Source organism: Myxocyprinus asiaticus, chromosome 15 (genome assembly GCF_019703515.2).
Source record: "Myxocyprinus asiaticus isolate MX2 ecotype Aquarium Trade chromosome 15, UBuf_Myxa_2, whole genome shotgun sequence".
Taxonomy (NCBI): Eukaryota; Metazoa; Chordata; class Actinopteri; order Cypriniformes; family Catostomidae; genus Myxocyprinus; species Myxocyprinus asiaticus.
The window spans coordinates 166,246-186,826 of record NC_059358.1 but is presented as its reverse complement, the minus strand read 5'-3'; the positions used below and the strand labels follow the sequence as shown (position 1 = coordinate 186,826).

The 20,581-nt window shown below is 43.5% G+C and overlaps 1 protein-coding gene across 6 annotated transcripts in view; it reads left to right on the top strand.

Moving 5' to 3' along the window:
• The window catches only part of LOC127453075 (intermembrane lipid transfer protein VPS13B-like), a 194,830-nt gene that overhangs the window by 106,482 nt on the left and 67,767 nt on the right, over positions 1 to 20,581 (top strand). For 3 of the 6 annotated variants that reach the window (XM_051719104.1, XM_051719103.1, XM_051719102.1), the window contains exons 26-32: positions 1,115 to 1,283; positions 4,070 to 4,184; positions 6,311 to 6,449; positions 7,298 to 7,712; positions 7,824 to 7,941; positions 13,369 to 13,572; positions 18,971 to 19,097. In XM_051719104.1, coding sequence (XP_051575064.1) covers positions 1,115 to 1,283; positions 4,070 to 4,184; positions 6,311 to 6,449; positions 7,298 to 7,712; positions 7,824 to 7,941; positions 13,369 to 13,572; positions 18,971 to 19,097 — 1,287 coding nt within the window. Of the gene's footprint in view, positions 1 to 1,114; positions 1,284 to 4,069; positions 4,185 to 4,453; positions 4,512 to 6,310; positions 6,450 to 7,297; positions 7,713 to 7,823; positions 7,942 to 13,368; positions 13,573 to 18,970; positions 19,098 to 20,581 lie in introns of those variants that run through there. The other 3 variants (XM_051719105.1, XR_007899358.1, XM_051719106.1) reach the window with 3 other exon arrangements.

Here is a 20,581-nt window from a genome sequence, read left to right as displayed (position 1 = left end):
TACACTAGTGTGTGTGTGTGTTTGATTACACTAGTGTGTGTGTGTTTGTGTGTGTTTGATTACACTAGTGTGTGTGTGTGTTTGTTTGATTACACTAGTGTGTGTGTGTGTTTGATTACACTAGTGTGTGTGTGTGTGTGTGTGTGTGTTTGATTACACTAGTGTGTGTGTGTGTGTTTGATTACACTAGTGTGTGTGTGTGTGTGTGTGTTTGATTACACTAGTGTGTGTGTGTGTGTGTGTGTGTGTTTGATTACACTAGTGTGTGTGTGTGTGTGTTTGATTACACTAGTGTGTGTGTGTGTGTGTGTGTTTGATTACACTAGTGTGTGTGTGTGTGTTTGATTACACTAGTGTGTGTGTGTGTGTGTGTGTTTGATTACACTAGTGTGTGTGTGTGTGTTTGATTACACTAGTGTGTGTGTGTGTGTGTGTGTTTGATTACACTAGTGTGTGTGTGTGTGTGTGTGTGTGTGTTTGATTACACTAGTGTGTGTGTGTGTGTGTGTGTTTGATTACACTAGTGTGTGTGTGTGTGTGTGTGTGTGTGTGTGTGTGTGTGTGTTTGATCACACTAGTGTGTGTGTGTTTGGTTCTCACTGATGAGAGCCAACACACTGAACAGTTCAAATAAACCTGCAGGAATTTCACTGTAGACCTAAACTGTGAGGAGTGTGTATTTTAACTAGTCTCTCATTCTTTCTCTCTCTCTCTCTCTCTCTTTTTCTCTTTCTCTTTCTTTCTTTCTCTCTTTCTTTTTCTCTCTTTCTCTCTCTCTTTTTCTCTTTCTCTTTCTCTCTTTCTCTTTCTTTTTCTCTCTCTCTCTCTCTCTTTTTCTCTTTCTCTTTCTTTCTTTCTCTCTTTCTTTTTCTCTCTTTCTCTCTCTCTTTTTCTCTTTCTTTCTCTCTCTCTCTTTTTCTCTTTCTCTTTCTTTCTTTCTCTCTCTCTTTTTCTCTCTTTCTCTTTATTTCTCTCTCTCTCTTTCTTTTTCTCTCTTTCTCTTTATTTCTCTCTCTCTCTTTCTTTTTCTCTCTTTCTCTCTTTCTCTCTTTCTCTTTCTCTCTTTCTCTCTTTCTCTTTCTTTCTCTCTCTCTCTCTCTCTCTCATATTTTAGGGTGATTCAGTGCACACTGAGGAGCCAGTTGTGTGCGAGTCTATGACTCTAGAACAGAAGACATGCAGCTTCAGTGGTGCGAGTGGAAAGTTCAGTGTTTGGATGCAGTGGATGCTGCCTAAACTCACAGTGAAACTCTTCTCAACTGACCACACCTCCAAAATCAACGGTACTGATCAGACCACCCAAACTCAAATCACTCTGTCTTTTACTTTACTGCTTACAGTCGTCTCTCTGAGAGGCCAATATCTCAGAGAGGCCGATATCTCTTCAGACTGGGTTGATATCTCTGCTGAGAGGCTTACATTTCTGAGAGGCTTATATCTCCTCTAAGATGCTAATCTCTCCTCTAAGGGGCCGATATCTCCTCTTAGAGGTAAATACCTCCTCTGAGAGGTTGATATCTCCTCTGATATGCTGAGTCCTTCTCTAGGAAGCCGATATTTCCTTTGAGAGGCCGATAACTCCTCTGGGAGGCCAATATCTCGTCTTAGAGGCCGATCTCTTGTCTGAGAGGCCTATATCTCATCTGAGAGACCTATATCTCATCTGAGAGACCTATATCTCCTCCGAAAGGCAATCTCTCCTCTGATCTCTCCTGCAAGGCCAGTCTTTCCTCTGAGAGGCTGATATCTTCACTGTGATGCCAGTATCTCCTCTGAAAGGCCCAGTATATTCGATCTCCAAGGCCGATCTCTTGTCTGAGAGGCCGATCTCTTGTCTGAGAGGCCGATCTCTTGTCCAAGAGGCAGCTATCTCCTCTGAGAGGCCGATATCTCATCTGAGAGGATATCTCATCTGAGATGCCTATACCTCCTCTGAGAGGCCGATCTCTCCTGTGAGAAGCCAGTCTTTCCTTAAAGAAGCCGATCACTCCTCGAAGAGGCTGCTATCTCCTCCGAGAGGCCAGTATCTCCTCCGAGAGGCCAGTATCTCCTCCGAGAGGCCAGTATCTCCTCCGAGAGGCCGATCTCTTGTCCGAGAGGCCGATCTCTCCTCCGATCTCTCCTGCGAGAGGCTAGTCTTTCCTCAGACAGGCGATCTTTCCTCCGAGAGGCTGATATCTTCACTGAGAGGCCAGTATCTTCGATATTCGAGGCCGATCTCTTGTCCAAGAGGCTAATATCTCATTTGAGAGGATGATATCTCATCTGAGAGGCCTAAACCTCCTCCGAGAGGCCAGTCTCTCCTGTGAGAAGCCAGTCTTTCCTCAGAGAAGCCAATCTCTCCTCGAAGAGGCCGATCTCTTGTCCGAGAGGCCGATCTCTTGTCCGAGAGGCCGATACTTCCCCCGAGAGGCCGATCTCTCCTCCGATCTCTCCTGCGAGAGGCCAATCTTTCCTCCGAGAGGCTGATATCTTCACTGAGAGGCCAGTGTCTTCGATCTCCGAGGCCGATCTCTTGTCTGAGAGGCCAATATATCCTCTAAGAGGCCGATCTCTTGTCTAAGAGGCCTATATCTCATCTGAATGGCCTATACCTCCCCCGAGAGGCCGATATCTCCTCCGATCTCTCCTGCGAGAGGCCAATCTTTCCTCCGAGAGGCCGATCTCTCCTCCGAGAGCCTGATATCTTCACTGAGAAGCTAGTATCTTCGATCTCCGAGGCCGATCTCTTGTCTGAGAGGACAATATGTCCTCTGAGAGGCCAAGCTCTTGTCTGAGTGACTGATATCTCCTCTGAGAAGCCGATATCTGCTCTGAGAGGCCGATCTCTTGTCTGAGAGGCCAATATCTTGTCTTAGAGACCGATCTCTTGTCTGAGAGGCCATTATCTCCTCTGTGAGGCCAATATCTTGTCTTAGAGACCGATCTCTTGTCTGAGAGGCCAATATCTTGTCTGAGAGGCCGATCTCTTGTCTGAGAGGCTGTTATCTCCTCTGTGAGGCCAATATCTCCTCTGTGAGGCCAATATCTTGTCTGAGAGGCCGATCTCTTGTCTGAGAGGCTGTTATCTCCTCTGTGAGGCCAATATCTCCTCTGTGAGGCCAATATCTTGTCTGAGAGGCCGATCTCTTATCTGAGAGGCCAATATCTTGTCTTAGAGACCGATCTCTTGTCTGAGAGGCTGTTATCTCCTCTGAGAGGCCAATATCTTGTCTTAGAGACCGATCTCTTGTCTGAGAGGCTGTTATCTCCTCTGAGAGGCCAATATCTTGTCTTAGAGACCGATCTCTTGTCTGAGAGGCTGTTATCTCCTCTGAGAGGCCAGTATCTTGTCTGAGAGACCGATCTCTTGTCTGAGAGGCCGTTATCTCCTCTGTTAGGCTGATCTGTTGTCTTATGTGAAATGCTTCGGGAGCTGTTTGGAGCAGAAAACTGCAGCAGCATGCTGTTTAAATTTAAGAGCACAGAATGGAAGAACAGTAAGAGAGAGGGTTTGAGGAAGGAAAAGAGTGAGCAGAGGTTACAGCACTGAAGCGCTTCAGAAGGACAGACACAGCAGCTTTGGTGATCTTAGACCTTCTGTCATGATTCTGTGATGTGCAGCTGTGAGCATGTTCTCTGAGGACCTGAGCTGCAGTGTGTGCGTGGACAAGAAGTGCAGAGTTTTGTGTGATTGCGGAGCCCCTGTGGGACGGTGTGGGCTTTCAGGCGATGTGCTGCTGCTGTTGTTTGTTGTTGTTTTTCTTGGGGCTGTTTGGTGCTGAATGGATGTGTCGCCCCTTCAAACAGGAAACAGGAAGCAGCTATGTGCTCACAGGCCAAAGGGAACGCAGCTGCATAGACAGAGAGCAAGCAGAGATTGGCATAATACTGACACGATCCTTCAGTTGTGTGCACATCTCACACACAGTCTGACAGACCTCTGACCTGCTGATGGAGAACTGAACTGAAGCTTTCAAACACTCTCCTGCAGTCTCACATCCAGCTCAACATCTGTCAGAGTGTGTGTAATGTAGTTTTAAATGCTGATCTGTGTATGTGTTGTGTGTGTGTGTTTGTGTTTTCTCAGAGCTGTGTGTAATTGCAGAGCTGGAAGATCTGAGTGCATCAGTGGATGTTCAGGACGTTTATACGAAGGTGAAATGTAAAGTGGGCAGCTTCCACATAGACCACTACAAACACAGGTGAGACAGACACACATCATTTTAATCCGGTAATCACAAACTAATGGAAAATATTCAGGTGTGTGAACTCTGCGTCAGGTTTGTTGTGTGTTTTATTGTCTTTTCATGTGAAAGTGCAGGTGAGTTTGGGAGCAGAGAGAAGCGCAGCTCGGTGTGATTTTATTGCACTCGAGCTGCTCTGAACAGAGTCAGTGTTTGTAAAGTGTTTGTGTCCGTGGAGAGCGAGTGGAGCGCTGCATGTGTTCACCCACAGCTTGTATGTGTTTTAGGCGTGCTGAACGCTGGCTCTATGAGGGAGTGATTCTGCAGTGCAGGGAGACGCCTGCGGTGAGAACATCGCCTGGGGTGACACACGGCTCTGAAACGCTTGTGACCGTTAATCTAGAACTGCTGGGTCTCAACACACACACATAACTGCTCTGTGTTCAACATCAGAATCCTGAATCCACAAACACTGAAGTGTTAATGGACTCATTTCATGAAAAATTTAATTTTAAATGAATTGTACTGTTAAAACATACTGTTACTTTTCAGAACTAAAAACATCCTCTCTAGTACAAAAGAACATTTCTTTGGAAAAACAAGTATGACCCCATTTACACTTGGTATTAAGATGTGTCTCAGGTGATCCGAACACACGTGGTCAGGCGAGACACATGGCTGTTTAAACCCGGTCACTAAATGCGTCTCCTATGACCACTTCTGTTCTGATTTCAAGGGGAGGGTCTTATTAGTTTCATGATGACATACAAAAATTTATATTGGAAAAAAATCATTAAAAATAGAGCAAAAAATGTAAGACAAAGAAAGGGTGAATAAAAGCGGCGCTGTTTCTCCCAGATGCAGATGAAATTGAATCTAAGCACAAGGAGCTTCAGATGTTCGTGCTTCTAATTTATGTCTTTGCATGTTGGTATCAGACAAGATTCGGGAACTTCTCTTGCTGTGTGTATCCATTTTTTCACATTTCCAGATCCAACATTTTTTTTCCTTTTAAAGTGGCAAAATTTAAACTCTTGTTTAAGCCCAGCGGTTGATTGACAGGTGTGGTGTGGTACTTTGCTGCTGCCGGGATGCCTCAAATGCTCTGCAGTCACATGCGTTTTGACCACATTCATGTGTGGTTTTTGTTTTAGACCCTGTTTAGACCTATAAAACCTAACCCAAACCCTAAACCTGACCACATGTGATCGGATCACCCGAAACACATATTAATACCAGGTGTAAATGGGGTCTGCATGATAAATACATTTGAACACATGATCCTCAACATTTATACACCAATTAGGCGTAATTGGTGTTCAGAAACTCATCACAGTGAGGTAATGAGGAAGTAGGATTGATACTATTATTCCTGACACCAGAAGAGCTAATAACAATACTAATAAATCCTCTGCAGATCCTTATGAAGAATATTATTTTTATATTAAATATATTTATTTTCAACAAGATCCCCGATCATTTCAGTCTGATCTGAACAGTTTGTTTTATGTGTCACAATGTCATTCAGCTGCACAAAGAAGCTTTTATTGAAGCATGACACAGTAAAAACTATGTTGAACCCCACATCAAACCTGCAACAAAACACTGTTCCTTATTAATTCACATGTGAGGTTAGGCTGTCTCAGATGAGGTTAGCCAATCACAACTGAGGTTATTAATATTTCAATATGGCCCGTTTATTTATAGACATCAGAGAGAGGGTGGAAAGTGGTCCTGAAAAACTTAATTATAATGTTAGTCTTTATTTTTTTTGACAAAATAGTTATAAGTAGACCTCAGAGAAAAAAAGATATACATATATACATATATATATGGATGATATGAGCCCTTTAATGTATGTCTCTGTATAAGATGCTGAAGTCTTGTAATTGGCTGTAATGGTTTATGAGAGTTTTTCCTGGTGTTGAACAGAGAGAGAGAGTGTGTGTGTGTGTTTTGGGGGAGTGTGTGTGTGTGTTTAGGGTGTGTGTGTGTGTGTGTGTGTGTGTGTGTGTGTGTGTGTGTGTGGTGATTTCTTCTCTCTGCTCCCAGAATCCCTTTTCACCAGCTTCCAATCAAACTGCAACCAATCAGAGCTCTGACCTGAACTGACCGACCTTTCACCTCTGTGTATGTGTGTGTAGTGCTGCAGAGCGCTCTCCTCGAGCCGGTCCGTGTGCTGGGGTCGTGCTCTCTTGCACTGATAAGCTGAACAGACGCACAGTTCTTCTGCGGCCACTCGGCAAATCGGACACTCACAGCCATTTCAGCTTCTTTCCTCCTGTAAGAGCCGCTGCCTGTTTCAAACTTCCTGTTCCTGTTTCTACTCAACACTCTGTATTCATATTTTCTAAAATCACACACTCAAACACTGCCAGTAACACTTCATTTGGCTGATGGGTTTTAATAAACATTTACGTTAAAGCAATTAGACAAAACTAGATTAGCTGGTGCAAAACTCTTTGGGTCTCATTCGTGAACCTTGTGCATAATATTTCCCCTCCCCAAAGCTTTCCTTCAAATTCACAAACGCTGCGTAAACACTAGATTTGTTAGTTAAATGTGTGTGTGTTAGTGTATTCCAAATGTCATAATCCACGCCCATGAAAATGCCATAAAGGGAAGCCATCAGACCTGCTTTTAACATCTATGCAGAATAGAATTAGAGGGATTTATAAATCAAGTGCATTCAAACCGCAGAAATGATGTCTGGTCTATAAGAAAGAGAAAATTGGCACCAACTTACCATCACTGCAGCTTCTTGCGTGAATCAAACAGTCCAAGAGGTTGAGAGAAAATAGTTTGATATGAATCTTACATGTAGATTTACACTGGGAGACTAGTCAGTGTAAATCTCTCAACTGAGAATGAAAGATGTTCATTGCGGAATGAGAGTATTGCAGTATATTGCGAGACCAGAATAGCAGAACTCCAATCATCTACTTGACATTAATATTATTATAATACTATTATAAATGATGTTCAACCTCTCAAGTGAAAGTGCTGCTGAATGAAGTGTTGCTGGCGGTGTCTGTCTTCCCGTTTGATTTTGCTTCTGATCTCACGCTTGTTTGAGTTTGTGTGACTGTAGCGTTTCGATCAGTTGAGCTTTAACCTCTGACCTCTGACAGACGGCGGCCAAGGCTCTGGAAGTGTCTCACCAGCAGCACGGATTCCTGACAGTGACCTACACGCAGGCTGTGACCCGGAACGTCCGGCACAAGCTGACGGCGCGTCAGGAGCGCGCGGCGCCAGCTCAGCGCCTGTGTGAGGAAGTGGCGGACGGCTCGCCGCAGTACCTGCACGAGATCCTGCTTACGACGCAACCCTTCGACCTCGTCCTCTCCTGCCCCCTGCTGGTGACGGTGGCACGCGTGTTCCACATCACCCCGCCCCCTCACCTACGGCACCCGGTCAGAGAGCGGCACTCTGCGGGACAGCCAATGAGAGGCCACGCGCTGTCGTCCAGCAGTCTGCCGCTCATCTATGTCAACACCAGCGTGATTCGTGTGTTCTGCCCCCTGGAGGACGCGCACAGCAGCACACGTGAGTGAACTTTACACCCCCAGAAATGCCTCGCGTGTGAGGAAGAGGATGAAGATGATGATTATGTGTGTGTGTGTGTGTGTGTGTGTGTGTGTGTGTGTGTGTGTGTAGATCCACAGCTGAAGGACAGGAAGGAAGACACGGTTGTGTTGAAGATCGGATCAGTGAGTGTCGCTCCGCAGGCTGATAATCCACTGCCGCGCTCTGTACTGCGCAAAGACATCTACCAGTGAGTGCTCACGTGTGTGTGTGTGTGTGTGTGTTCGCACACACAGAATGCATTTCAGAACTGTGTTTGTTTACCGAGTCACGCTGCTTGACAACACAACATAACAACATTCTCTGTATCTTTGTTGCACATGCACATAGCATCATATTAACACTGATAATGTTCAGAACATTCCAAACTGTCTTTGGCATTCTATATAGTAGGGAAGTATGGATATTCAGACGCAGACTCTATAAGGAGAAGCTGTTAGAGAAGAAATTGCACACAAATTTAAAAAAAAGTGTGCGTGCGAGAGCGTGCGCGTGCGTGTGTGAGTGCGCGTGCGTGAGTGATTGCGAGTGCATGTGCGAGAGTGTGCGCATGCGAGAGTGTGCGCGTGCGTGTGCGAGAGTGTGCGTGAGTGATTGTGAGTGCGTGTGTGTGTGCGTGAGTGATTGTGAGTGCGTGTGTGTGTGTGCATGAGTGAGTGAGTGAGTGTGCGTGAGTGAGTGATTGAGTGCGTGAGTGTGTGTGTGTGTGTGTGTGTGTGTGTGTGCGTGAGTGTGTGTGTGTGCATGAGTGAGTGAGTGAGTGTGTGTGTGTGTGCGCGTGCGTGATTGTGAGTGTGTATGTGTGTGTGAGTGTGTGGTTCAATGTGAGTGTGTGTGTGTGTGTGTGGTCCAATGTGTGAATAGTGTGTGTGTGTGTGTGGTCCAATGTGTGAATAGTGTGTGTGTGTGTGCGTGCGTGCAAGTGAATGATTGTGAGTGAGTGCGTGAGTGATTGTGAGTGTGTGTGTGCGTGCGTGATTGTGAGTGTGTATGTGTGTGTGAGTGTGTGGTTCAATGTGAGTGTGTGTGTGTGTGTGTGGTCCAATGTGTGAATAGTGTGTGTGTGTGAGTAGTTGTGGTCTCTCTGATGTTATTTTTAGACTATCTCACTGTGAGAATCACAACCGTAACACTTGTATTACACACACACACACACACACAAACACACACACACTAGAGATAAATCACACTTATCCTGCTGTTTCTCAGACTGCTGTTTTCTTCAAATGTCTTCACACACAACACAGATATTCTCTTTGAAATGGATTAGAATGATCGCAGCTTCTGAGAAACAAACATGGAAACAACACAAAACACTTTAAATGCTCTTGTGATGTTATACTTCATTAATGTCTGTAAACAGTCTCACACATACAGTAAAACCTCTTGAAGTGATGAGGACGGCCGTTCCTAATACAGACGATCCATAAATATAATTATATAGGTAACACTACAATAAGGTTGTATTTGCCTTGTGGCCACATTGTGGTGTGCATTATTTTTAAATCATTCAGGACTGGATTCAATTATTCTGCTTATACCACAGTTACCACACTTTAAGACATCATTCTGGGTTTTATCTCAAGATATTATTTGGTTTTCGTCACTAAAACGCTCTTGTGAGTGGAACTACTTTCTCCTGCCACGGATTCAGAAGTCTCTTGCTCTGATATAGTGAAACATCACTTTAGAACTAGCAATGGAGGCTGGTGCTGCTTTATTGGTGCTCTTACTGGAGTAACAAGAGTGTGTGTGTGTGTGTGTTTGTGTGTGTGTGTGTGTGTGTGTTTGTGTGTGACAATATGTTTCCACTGGTATGGAAAACATCCACTCAATGCTGCTCACCACGCCAGAGAGCTGCCACTTTGGGATGTGTTACAACGAATGTGTGCTGTCTTCGCAATGGCATACTTCCCATACTACTTTTACTGCTTTGCTACATCAGTCTGTGGCAGAAATAGTAAGAGCAGTATGTAGTATGCCATTTCGAACTCAGTCTATTATTTTTTTCCAGTTCACGGTCAATATAATCATCATATACAGTGCATTCAGAAAGTATTCAGACCCCTTCTTTTCTTTCACATTTTGTTATGTTGCAGCCTTATGCTAAAATACTTTAAATATTATTATTTTCACATCAGTCTACACTCCAGACCCCATAATGACAATGCAAAAAACAGATTTTTGATAACTTTGCAAATTTATTAAAAAGAAAAAACTGAAATATCACATTGACATAAGTATTCAGTCCCTTTGCTTTGGCACTTGAAATTGAGCTCAGGTGCATCCCATTTCTCTGGATCATCTTTGAGATGTTTCTACACTTTGATTGGAGTCCACCTGTGGCAAATTCAGTTGATTGGACATGATTTGGAAAGACACACACCTGTCTATATAAGGTCTCACAGCTGAAAATGCATATCAGAGCAAAAACCAAGCCATGAGGTCAAAGGAACTGCCTGCAGAGCTCAGAGACAGGATTGTGTCGAGGCACAGATCTGGGGAAGGGTACAGAAACATTTCGGCTGCATTGAAGGTTCCCAATGAGCACAGTGGCCTCCATCATCCGTAAATGGAAGAAGTTTGGAACAACCAGGACTCTTCCAAGAGCGGGCCGCCCGGCCAAACTGAGCAATCGAGGGAGAAGGGCCTTGGTAAGAGAAGTGACCAAGAACCCGATGGTCACTCTGGTTGAGCTCCAGAGATCATGTGTGGAGATGGGAGAAACTTGCAGAAGGACGACCATCACTGCAACACTCCACCGATCTGGGCTTTATGGCAGAGTGACCAGACGGAAGCCTCTCCTCAGTGCAAGACACATAAAAAAGCATCTAAAGGACTCTCAGACGGTGAGAAACAAGATTCTCTGGTCTGATGAAATGAAGATTGAACTCTTTGGCCTGAATGGCAAGCGTCATGTCTGGAGGAAACCAGGCACCGCTCATCACCTGGCCAATACCATCCCTACAGTGAAGCATGGTGGTGGCAGCATCATGCTGTGGGGATGTTTTTCAGCGGCAGGAACTGGGAGACTAGTCAGGATCGAGGGAAAGATGAATGCAGCAATGTACAGAGACATCCTTGATGAAAACCTGCTCCAGAGCGCTCTGGACCTCAGACTGGGGCGAAGGTTCATCTTCCAACAGGACAACGACCCTAAGCACACAGCCAAGATAACAAAGGAGTGGCTCCGGGACAACTCTGTGAATGTCCTTGAGTGGCCCAGCCAGAGCCCAGACTTGAACCCGATTGAACATCTCTGGAGAGATCTGAAAATGGCCGTGCACCGACGCTCCCCATCCAACCTGATGGAGCTTGAGAGGTCCTGCAAAGAAGAATGGGAGAAACTGCCCAAAAATAGGTGTGCCAAGCTTGTAGCATCACACTCAAAAACACTTGAGGCTGTAATTGGTGCCAAAGGTGCTTCAACAAAGTACCGAGTTAAGAGTCTGAATACTGTCAATGTGATATTCCAGTTCTTTTTTTTTAATAAATATGCAAAGATATCAAAAAATCTGTTTTTTGCTTTGTCATTATGGGGTATGGAGTGTAGATTGATGTAAAAAAAACTATTTTTGAATGGCCAAAGTTTAAAAATGTTAAAATGTTTTTAATTTATTGCACTTATCCAGTTTAACTGTCACAATGAATGCATGCAGTCTTCATTTGTTACGTCTGTTTGAAGTCTCACTTTTGCTCACCCAAACACAGAATTGTAACAATGTATGCATGCAATCATCATTTGATGTCCGTTTGTGATTAAAGCACTGAATTCAGCAGAAACTCTCTGTCTGTCTGTTAGACACATGGTTGGTGGTGTTTACAGGTTGTGTATTCTGACATAGAAACTACAGGATTGATAAATGACTTAAGCAATTACGTTGTTGAAATGCAAATGCAGAGTTTGTGTTTGTGTGTGTGTGTGGCAGCGCTTTCTAAACAACGGCTTGTTCTCATAGCGTGCTCACAGGAAACTCGTCCTGCTGTCAACATGCTGTAAATTACGTCTCATGATGATGATGATGATAATTATGTGTGTGCATGTTTAAGCCTGCAGGAAGGGCTGAATGTTGTACCCTAAGTAGTGTGCTGTCCGTGTGGTCACCCTGATGCTGAGTCTGTCATTCACACACACTCGCTGCGTGGCTCTCAGCTGGATAAAACTGTTAATGGTGTGTCTCTCACCACTAATTACAGTCATTTCAGGCGCTAATTAAATGCAGTTGAACGAGATTCGCGCTGTAAATCTCGCCGCTGTTGTTACTTAACAGTCTCAGCGCACACGGCCATTAGAGTGACCGCAACCTTATGATGTCATCAGACAAGTCATCAGTCATCTGCTGCTGTGTGAATCTCCTCTGGAGCTGCGCACACTCTCACATACATACACACACACTCACACACACACACACACACACACACACACACACACACACTCACACACAGATCAAATACACAAACACTCATACACACACACATATATATATATATATATATATATACACACACACACAGAGACACACACACACAATCACACACACACATAGACAGACACATACACACACAAATACACACACAGACAGACACATACAAACACACACTCATACACAAACACACATAAGTGTGTGTGTGAATGTGGTTTGATGTCCAGATTGTACAGTGTCGGTCAGATCTGTCCACTGAGGGGCTGTTCAACTCCATCATCTGTATGTCATAACTTATCAGTCCAGCAATAAGCCACTCAGTGTCATGTGACAGTATATTTTGAGTATATTCTCAGTTAAAATGTGTTGTTAGATGCAACACACAGCGGAGTGACAATATTCACATATAACACATCAAGTGTCTTATTGATTTGATAAAATATTTAGTGCATAATAAAAATCTTGAAGACATTTAATTGAAATAGCACATTATTTTATTAATCAAGTTCATTAAGTGTCAATCATTCCACTGGAAGATGTAGTTCTGACTTGTAAACTGCGGTGAATAGTTGGTGTGTTTAGCCAATCTCACACCGGACGAGAAGCGCCACGAGAGACAACAGGAGTCGCTCACAGATCTCGTCGTGCGGTAAATGGAGTGAATCCTCAGTCATCAAAACAAAACAATGGTTTTTACACTTTTTTAAGAATGAACAAAGTGACATCAATGAGTTTGCAGGTTGGTGAATAAAAAACAAACAGAGCGATGTTTCCTATAATGCAGTTTCTCTTTATGTGTAACTTAGACTTTATTTCAACTGGGAAAAATACCTAAACACAATGTGTCTTCTAACATACATTCTTTTGTCTCATAAGTTTACACACCCCTTTCAGAAGTTACACAAATATTAGAGATAATAGAAAATAATGATTCAGTAGTGACCTTCAGGAGCTGCATAAAAGATATTTACAGATATATCGCTCAAGACTGAATAAACTTGATTTTTAATATAGTGTGTCTTCATAAACATCAATGAATGTTGGAGTGTTTCAGTAGTGCAGTTATATATGCAAATATCAGTTATGTCAGATAGCCTCTTCAGGGCAGTAAGTAAATAACAAATGCAATTTTAATTATCCCTTTAATTGACCAATCAGTTTGACGTGACTTGTTCTCTCTCTCTCTCTGTCAGACGGGCGTTAAATCTGGGAGTGTTGCGTGACCCGGGGTCAGAGGTCGAAGATCGTCAGTATCAGATCGACCTTCAGAGCATAAACATGGGTACAGCTCACTGGGACGACCTGCGACCGGAGCGTGAGGGGTCAGTGGGCGGAGCTCCGTCAGAAGTGGAGAGAAGCTCCCAGAATCCCGCGCTGGAGTGGAACATGGCCAGCAGGTTTGCAGTGATCACCTCATGAATATTAATGTGACTTGATTTGCATGCTAGTCTTACCTGATTGGTGGAAAGGCAGCCGTTGGTAAATAAACACTAGTGATAGTAAGAGAACCGTTTATGTGTTCATTCAGTGCGCTGTTGACATTTACCACAAGAGTCTGCTCGCTCTTATAGTCATCACTGTAAATAATCTTCTGTGGAAAACTGAAGTCTTAAAATATAATCATTGTCTTCAGCACTTTAAGGAATAGTTCACCCAAAAATGATAATTCTCTCGTAATTTATTCACACTTATATCTTCTCAAACTCGTATTATTTTCTTTCTTCTGCGTTACACAAATGAAGATATTTAGATGGAGATATGATGTGTTATATCCATACAATGCAAGTCAATGGGGTCCAAACCTTTCAAGCTCCGAAAAGCACATAAAGGGATCATAAAGGTGATCCATACGACAGTTGTTGAATCCATGTTTTATTTATAAATACATGCGTCACGATCTTGAGTTGAAAGATTTGAGACGGTATAAAACATTCATCTTGGGATTTTAGGAATCCATTTCTGTTTTCAGTGACATTTTTCGGAACATTATCACCTTCGTTCAGAACGCGCCAGTGGAAACGTATGGTGAGTAGGGTAACACCCTAACCCCGTCCTGCAGATGTTGCCGAGTCAGCACTGTCGACCCACAAAGACCAGACGCACACTTTACCCGTGCACTCATCCGCATCAGTTCTGTGTTTGTTTGCATCTCTGACTGAAAATAAACCTTCCTAACAACTAACACTTTATCTTTCCAGCTTCTAATGATCAAATTAATGAAACATGCGTGTTGATATTGTAACTGAAATATGCACACATGATGTTGAATTGAATATAAGAGAATATTTAAAGAGTGCCAGTACGCCTACGAATATTATTGATGTAGATTTCATTTGATTAATAACAGTCTTCAGCTGTGATTCCCAACTGGGCGGAAAAGAATTGGATTTTGCTTTGTTTAACCTATAAAACAAACTTTTTGCTCGTGTCATCTTGGACTTACAGTGACATCTAGTGGTGTGGATGCTGCATCATTCAGTGATAGATGTCATTGTAGAAGAAATTCACTATTCACAATCAGCCAGTCAGATGATTCATTTAATCCATGAATGAAAGTGTCCAATAACAGGAAGTTACTGAGATTAAGCGAGTAGTATTCGACTGGTCATGTGATCACAACATGGCTGCTCCCATGAGTGCGCCCCTGCCCCACGCAGAATAAAACCGCTTTTATACGGTTACTGATATGACTACAGTCCTCATCTCACATGAGCAGTCATGATTTTAAACATATGTTTCAGAATTACTATTTATTTCATTAGAAGTAAAACTTTTTAAATGAGGAAAATATTTAAATAATGAGTGCTCCTTTAAAATAATAGGGATTATGTTTGTTAAATATAATTAATTTCTGTAATTGCATTCTTCAATTGTACGATCTCGATATCTATTCTTAAAATCCCCAAATTGATCTTTTAATATGTGACTTTCAGCAGTGAGATCTTTTCACCGTGTGTTGACAGTAAAAGTTTGTTTTGTGTCGTTCTGTGTAATGTGTGTCTAAAGACGAGATTAACACATTTATCATTGAATAATGTCTTTTAATATCGTTTATGTTCTCTACAGTCAGCTGTTGATTAAAAACAACAAATAGAAACATTAAATGAAAGAGGCCGTGTGACTTCATTCTCATTAATATGCGCTCAACCACCAAAACAAACACTGAACTGCCGGTTTTCTTAAAGAGACAGTACCATTTTAGCACGAGTTCTACATATTAATGTAAACACCAGTAAATAGCAGAAATTATGCATATAAAAAATAAACATGTGGGCCTAGCAATAAAAAGATGATGAAAAACTAACGATAAAATATTTTTAACCAAGTTAAAATGGTCCCCTGTTTAATTAACAGCATTAATCTGTTCAAATTACAAGTTTCACCGCTTTTATGGCCTGGTTTTATTGTTGTTGATATAAACATCATATTCAGCAATTTCATCTTTTCATTTTGTACATCAGGGATATTACAATATTTACGATAATGTTAAATGATATTTAGTCTTTGGTACACATCTTTGGTTTTGTGTCGATGAAGAGGTACTTGAGCTTTACTGACGGTGCTGTCGGGATATTTACGGAAAAACAGGTTGGGAAAAAGTGGCCTACAGTATTTCATTATACAAAGTGATTAATTGAAGTATTTGACATAAAAGGATGACACGGAGTCATTAAAATAAGGTTAGAAAATATTGCCCCTTAATGGAAAATACATTTCTGACACCGGATTAGACCCCCAAAACTCTGTCATGACTCGATCTCAGGAGGATAAATATACAGTAGTTGCTTAAATGTGTTGTTGAATCCTGTTTTGTGCAGAAGTGTGTAGTTGTGTTTGTTTATTAGTGTCATTTGTTTACTATCATAATTATTTGACTTAGCTTAAGAAGTTATGAACAAGCAGACAAGCCTAAAATCACATGATCCCCTGACAGGAAATGGATTATCTGTCTGATAATGATCATTAACACTGAAAGCTGCTGCAGAGAGAGAGAGAGAGAGAGAGAGAGAGAGTTGTTAGACTGTAATACAGTGTGTTCTCTCCTGTGAGGTCATGTGATCTCTCTGGCACCTGTTCAGGTAACTGGATCTTTAGCGGAAACGCTCCATTGGTGTGTCGGCAGTAATCCACTCTAATCCAGCGCATGCATAAATATCAGACGCTTCTCTGTGTGATTGTTTTAATAGCAGCAGATGTGGCGATTAACACACCTTATAAAACACTGTGTGTTTGTTCTGATCACACGGTCCATGTGTGTCAGTTGGAGCGTGGGAGCCCGCCATGAACATTTGATCTCTTCGTGTGAGTGTGTGTGTGTGTGTGTGTGTGTGTGTGTGTGTGTGTGTGTGTATGAGTGAATGAGTGAGCGAGTGAGGGAGTGAGTGCACATGAGTGTGTGAGTGTATGTGTGTGAGTGACTGAGTGAGAGTGTGAGTGTGTGTGTGTGAGTGTGTGAGTGTGAGTGTGTGTGTGTGAGTGTGTGAGTGTGAGTGTGTGAGTGTGTGAGTGTGAGCGTGTGAGTGTGAGTGTGAGCGTGTGAGTGTGAGCGTGTGAGTGTGAGCGTGTGAGTGTGAGCGTGTGAGTGTGAGCGTGTGAGTGAGCGTGAGTGTGAGCGTGTGTGAGCGAGTGAGTGTATGTGTGTGAGCGAGTGAGAGCGTGTGTGAGCGAGTGAGCGTGTGTGAGCGAGTGAGCGCGTGTGAGCGAGTGAGCGTGAGCGAGTGAGAGTGTGTGAGCGCATGAGTGAGTGAGTGCATGTGTGTGAGTGACTGTGTGAGTGAGTGAGAGTGTGTGTGAGCGAGTGAGAGTGTGTGTGAGCGTGTGTGTGAGCGAGTGAGAGCGTGTGTGAGCGAGTGAGAGCGTGTGTGAGAGCGTGTGAGCGAGTGAGAGCGTGTGTGAGCGAGTGAGAGTGTGTGAGCACATGTGTGAGCGAGTGAGAGCGCGTGTGAGCGAGTGAGAGCGCGTGTGAGCGAGTGAGAGCGCGTGTGAGCGAGTGAGAGCGCGTGTGAGAGTGGGTGTGAGCGAGTGAGAGCGTGTGAGCGAGTGAGAGTGTGTGTGAGAGTGGGTGTGAGCGAGTGAGAGCGTGTGAGCGAGTGAGAGTGTGTGTGAGAGTGGGTGTGAGCGAGTGAGAGCGTGTGAGCGAGTGAGAGTGTGTGTGAGAGTGGGTGTGAGCGAGTGAGAGCGTGTGAGCGAGTGAGCGTGAGCGAGTGAGTGAGTGAGTGCGCATGAGTGCGTGAGTGTATGTGTGTGTGTGCAGCAGGTAGCACCAGCATCACTGCAGCACCTGTTGTTGAATCTCCAGGTAAAGCTCTGAGTGTAACGAACGATCAGACAGTAATTAATCATCAGTCTCGGTGTGCAGATATGAATGTTTATCACTTCAGTGTGAAACGCTGCTGTCATTAAGAGTGTAGCACCAAAGTCCTTATCAAGGCAAGTCAGTCCACTCGGCGGTCATCTCTGGAACATTCTTGGGCAGCTGTTTTCAATGATAAAAGTGCAGCTCTATCTACTTGAATGGGGGAAGACTGAAATCTCCTAAACGGTTGGTCAAGAACATGATCAACAATAGTATCATAAATTGTGTTTCTTCACCTCAGATCATGCTAAAACAAAACGCTATTCTTCAGGCTAGTTCAGCTAATGTGCATGTGCTCTCGACTGACAGGTGATGTCTGTATCTAAAAGCTGATTGGCTCATTTACCTGTAAGGCAGTTCAACTTCTCCCATTTATTTTAATACAAGCAGTGGTCTGTGTCTGCTGAACTATCTCTGGTGCGACTCTTAGATCTGTTTAAGGGTTAGTGACGTGACACTCATTTGTTTGTCCAATCTTTAAATTATTCAAAAATAAATTACAAATGCAGTTCAAAACAACGAACTGAATACACCTCAACTATGAAGAACAAGTTTTCAGTTGTTGAGTTCAAAGTCATTTGAAATCATTTTTTTCTCATTAAAAGCTTAAAATTCTTGAAAAAAATAAATACATTTTGTATGAGTAGTGCACAGTAATCTTTGATTAATATTTATTTTTTTTCCTCCCTTTTTCTCAAACTCGCAACTCCAGGTGTGATAGTCAGCGCCAATACTCGCTGAGATACCCAAGTAAGCACTGGGGGGTCTGAGTATCTCAGCGAGTATTGACGCTGACTATCACCCCTGGAGTCGTGAGTTCAAATCCAGGGTGTGCTGAGTGACTCCAGCCAGGTCTCCTAAGCAACCAAATTGGCCCGGTTGCTAGGGAGGGTAGAGTCACATGGGGTAACCTCCTCGTGGTCACTATAATGTGGTTCTCGCTCTCAGTGGGGCGTGTGGTGAGTCGTGTGTGGATGCCGCGGAGAATAGCGTGAAGCCTCCATTGGGCATTCCAAATTGGGAGAAAAGGGGATAAAAAATAAAATAAAAAGCAGTGTAACAAAATATGATGAATGTTTAATTTAATTTTGTCCACCAAATCAAAGTCATGTGGTGTAACCCTGAGAACTATATATCTTGATAAATATGTTTGAAATATGTTTTGAAATGAATGATTAAGTTGCGTACACATGTTTTCAAGGTGCAAGGAAAGTATTTTAATATCTTTTACTTGGTTACACCACATGACCAATTTTTTGGAGAACATGCTATAAATGCCTTTTACAAATGTGTGAAACCAACATGAACGCAAAGATTACACAAACTTGACACGTGTGTTTTGTGTTGGCTTTGTGTGCGTCTCTTACTCCTGTAGAAATTACTGAAATGACTCACTGAAGTGTGTGTGTGTGTTTGTGTGTGTGTGCGTGTGTGTGCAGTATTCGCAGACAGCAGGAGAAGCGTGTGATTCTGTCTCCCATCATCACAGATTTCTCTGTTCGTGTGACTGCAGCTCCTGCTGTGATCTACAGGAAACCCCTCGTCCCCGAGCACACACCCACAGAGGTACATCTCACACTCACTAGCACACACAACAAACACACACACACTCACACACACGCACTCACACTCACACACACGCACTCACACTCTCACTCTCACTCTCTCTCACACACACACACACACACACACACGCACTCGCACTCACTCTCACTCACACACACTGTCTCTCACACATACACACACTCTCACACACACTCACTCTCTCACACGCACTCACACTCACACACACTCTCACTCTCTCTCACACAGTCTCACACACGCATTCACACTCACGCACTCGCACACTCACACGCACTCACACACACTCTCACTGTCTCTCACACAGTCTCACACGCATTCACACTCTCACGCACTCACACTCACACACACACACGCACTCTCACTCTCACTCACACACACTGTCTCTCACACATACACACACTCTCACACACACTCACTCTCTCACACGCACTCACACTCTCACTCTCACTCTCTCTCACACAGTCTCACACACGCATTCACACACTCACGCACTCACACTCACTCACGCACTCACACACACTCTCACTCTCTCTCACACAGTCTCACACACACGCACTCGCACTCTCACTCTCACTCTCTCACACACACACACTCACACACACACGCACTCGCACTCACTCTCACTCACACACACTGTCTCTCACACATACACACACTCTCACACACACTCACTCTCTCACACGCACTCACACTCTCTCTCACTCTCACTCTCTCTCACACAGTCTCACACACGCATTCACACACTCACGCACTCGCACACTCACTCACGCACTCACACACACTCTCACTGTCTCTCACACAGTCTCACACACGCATTTACATTCACACGCACTCACACTCTCACACAGTCTCACATACGCACTCACATTCTCTCACACACACACTCACACAGACTCACACACACAGGTTAAGGGTCGCGTCTGTTTGGGGTTTAAGGTCATGTCTGTGCTGGTTGATAGTTGTGTGTTTGTGGTTTAGGTGGCGGGTTTGAGTTTACTGTTTTTTATTTGTGGGTTTAAGGGGTGTGTGTGTGTGTGTGTGTGTGTGTGTGTGTGTGTGTGTGTGTGTGTGTGTGTGTGTCTGTTGTGTACACAGTGAAGTTGTCATGGCGACAGTTGTAAGTGTCTTTCACTCATGAGCGACAGTGAGCAGTTTTACTCGAAACACACAAACAGTTTTTCAGTGTTAGCTCTGTAATATTTTCATGTTAAAGGGACAGTTCACTCAAAAATGAAAATTCTCTCATCATTTACTCACCCTCATGTCATCCCAGATGTGTGTGACTTTCTTTCTTCTGCAGAACATAAATGAAGATTTTTAGAAGAATATTTCAGCTCTGTAGGTCCATACAATGCAAGTGAATGGTGACCAGATCTTTGAAGCTCCAAAAAGCACATAAAGGCAGTATAAAAATAATCCATAAGACTCCAGTGGTTTAATCCATGTCTTCAGAAGTGATATGATAG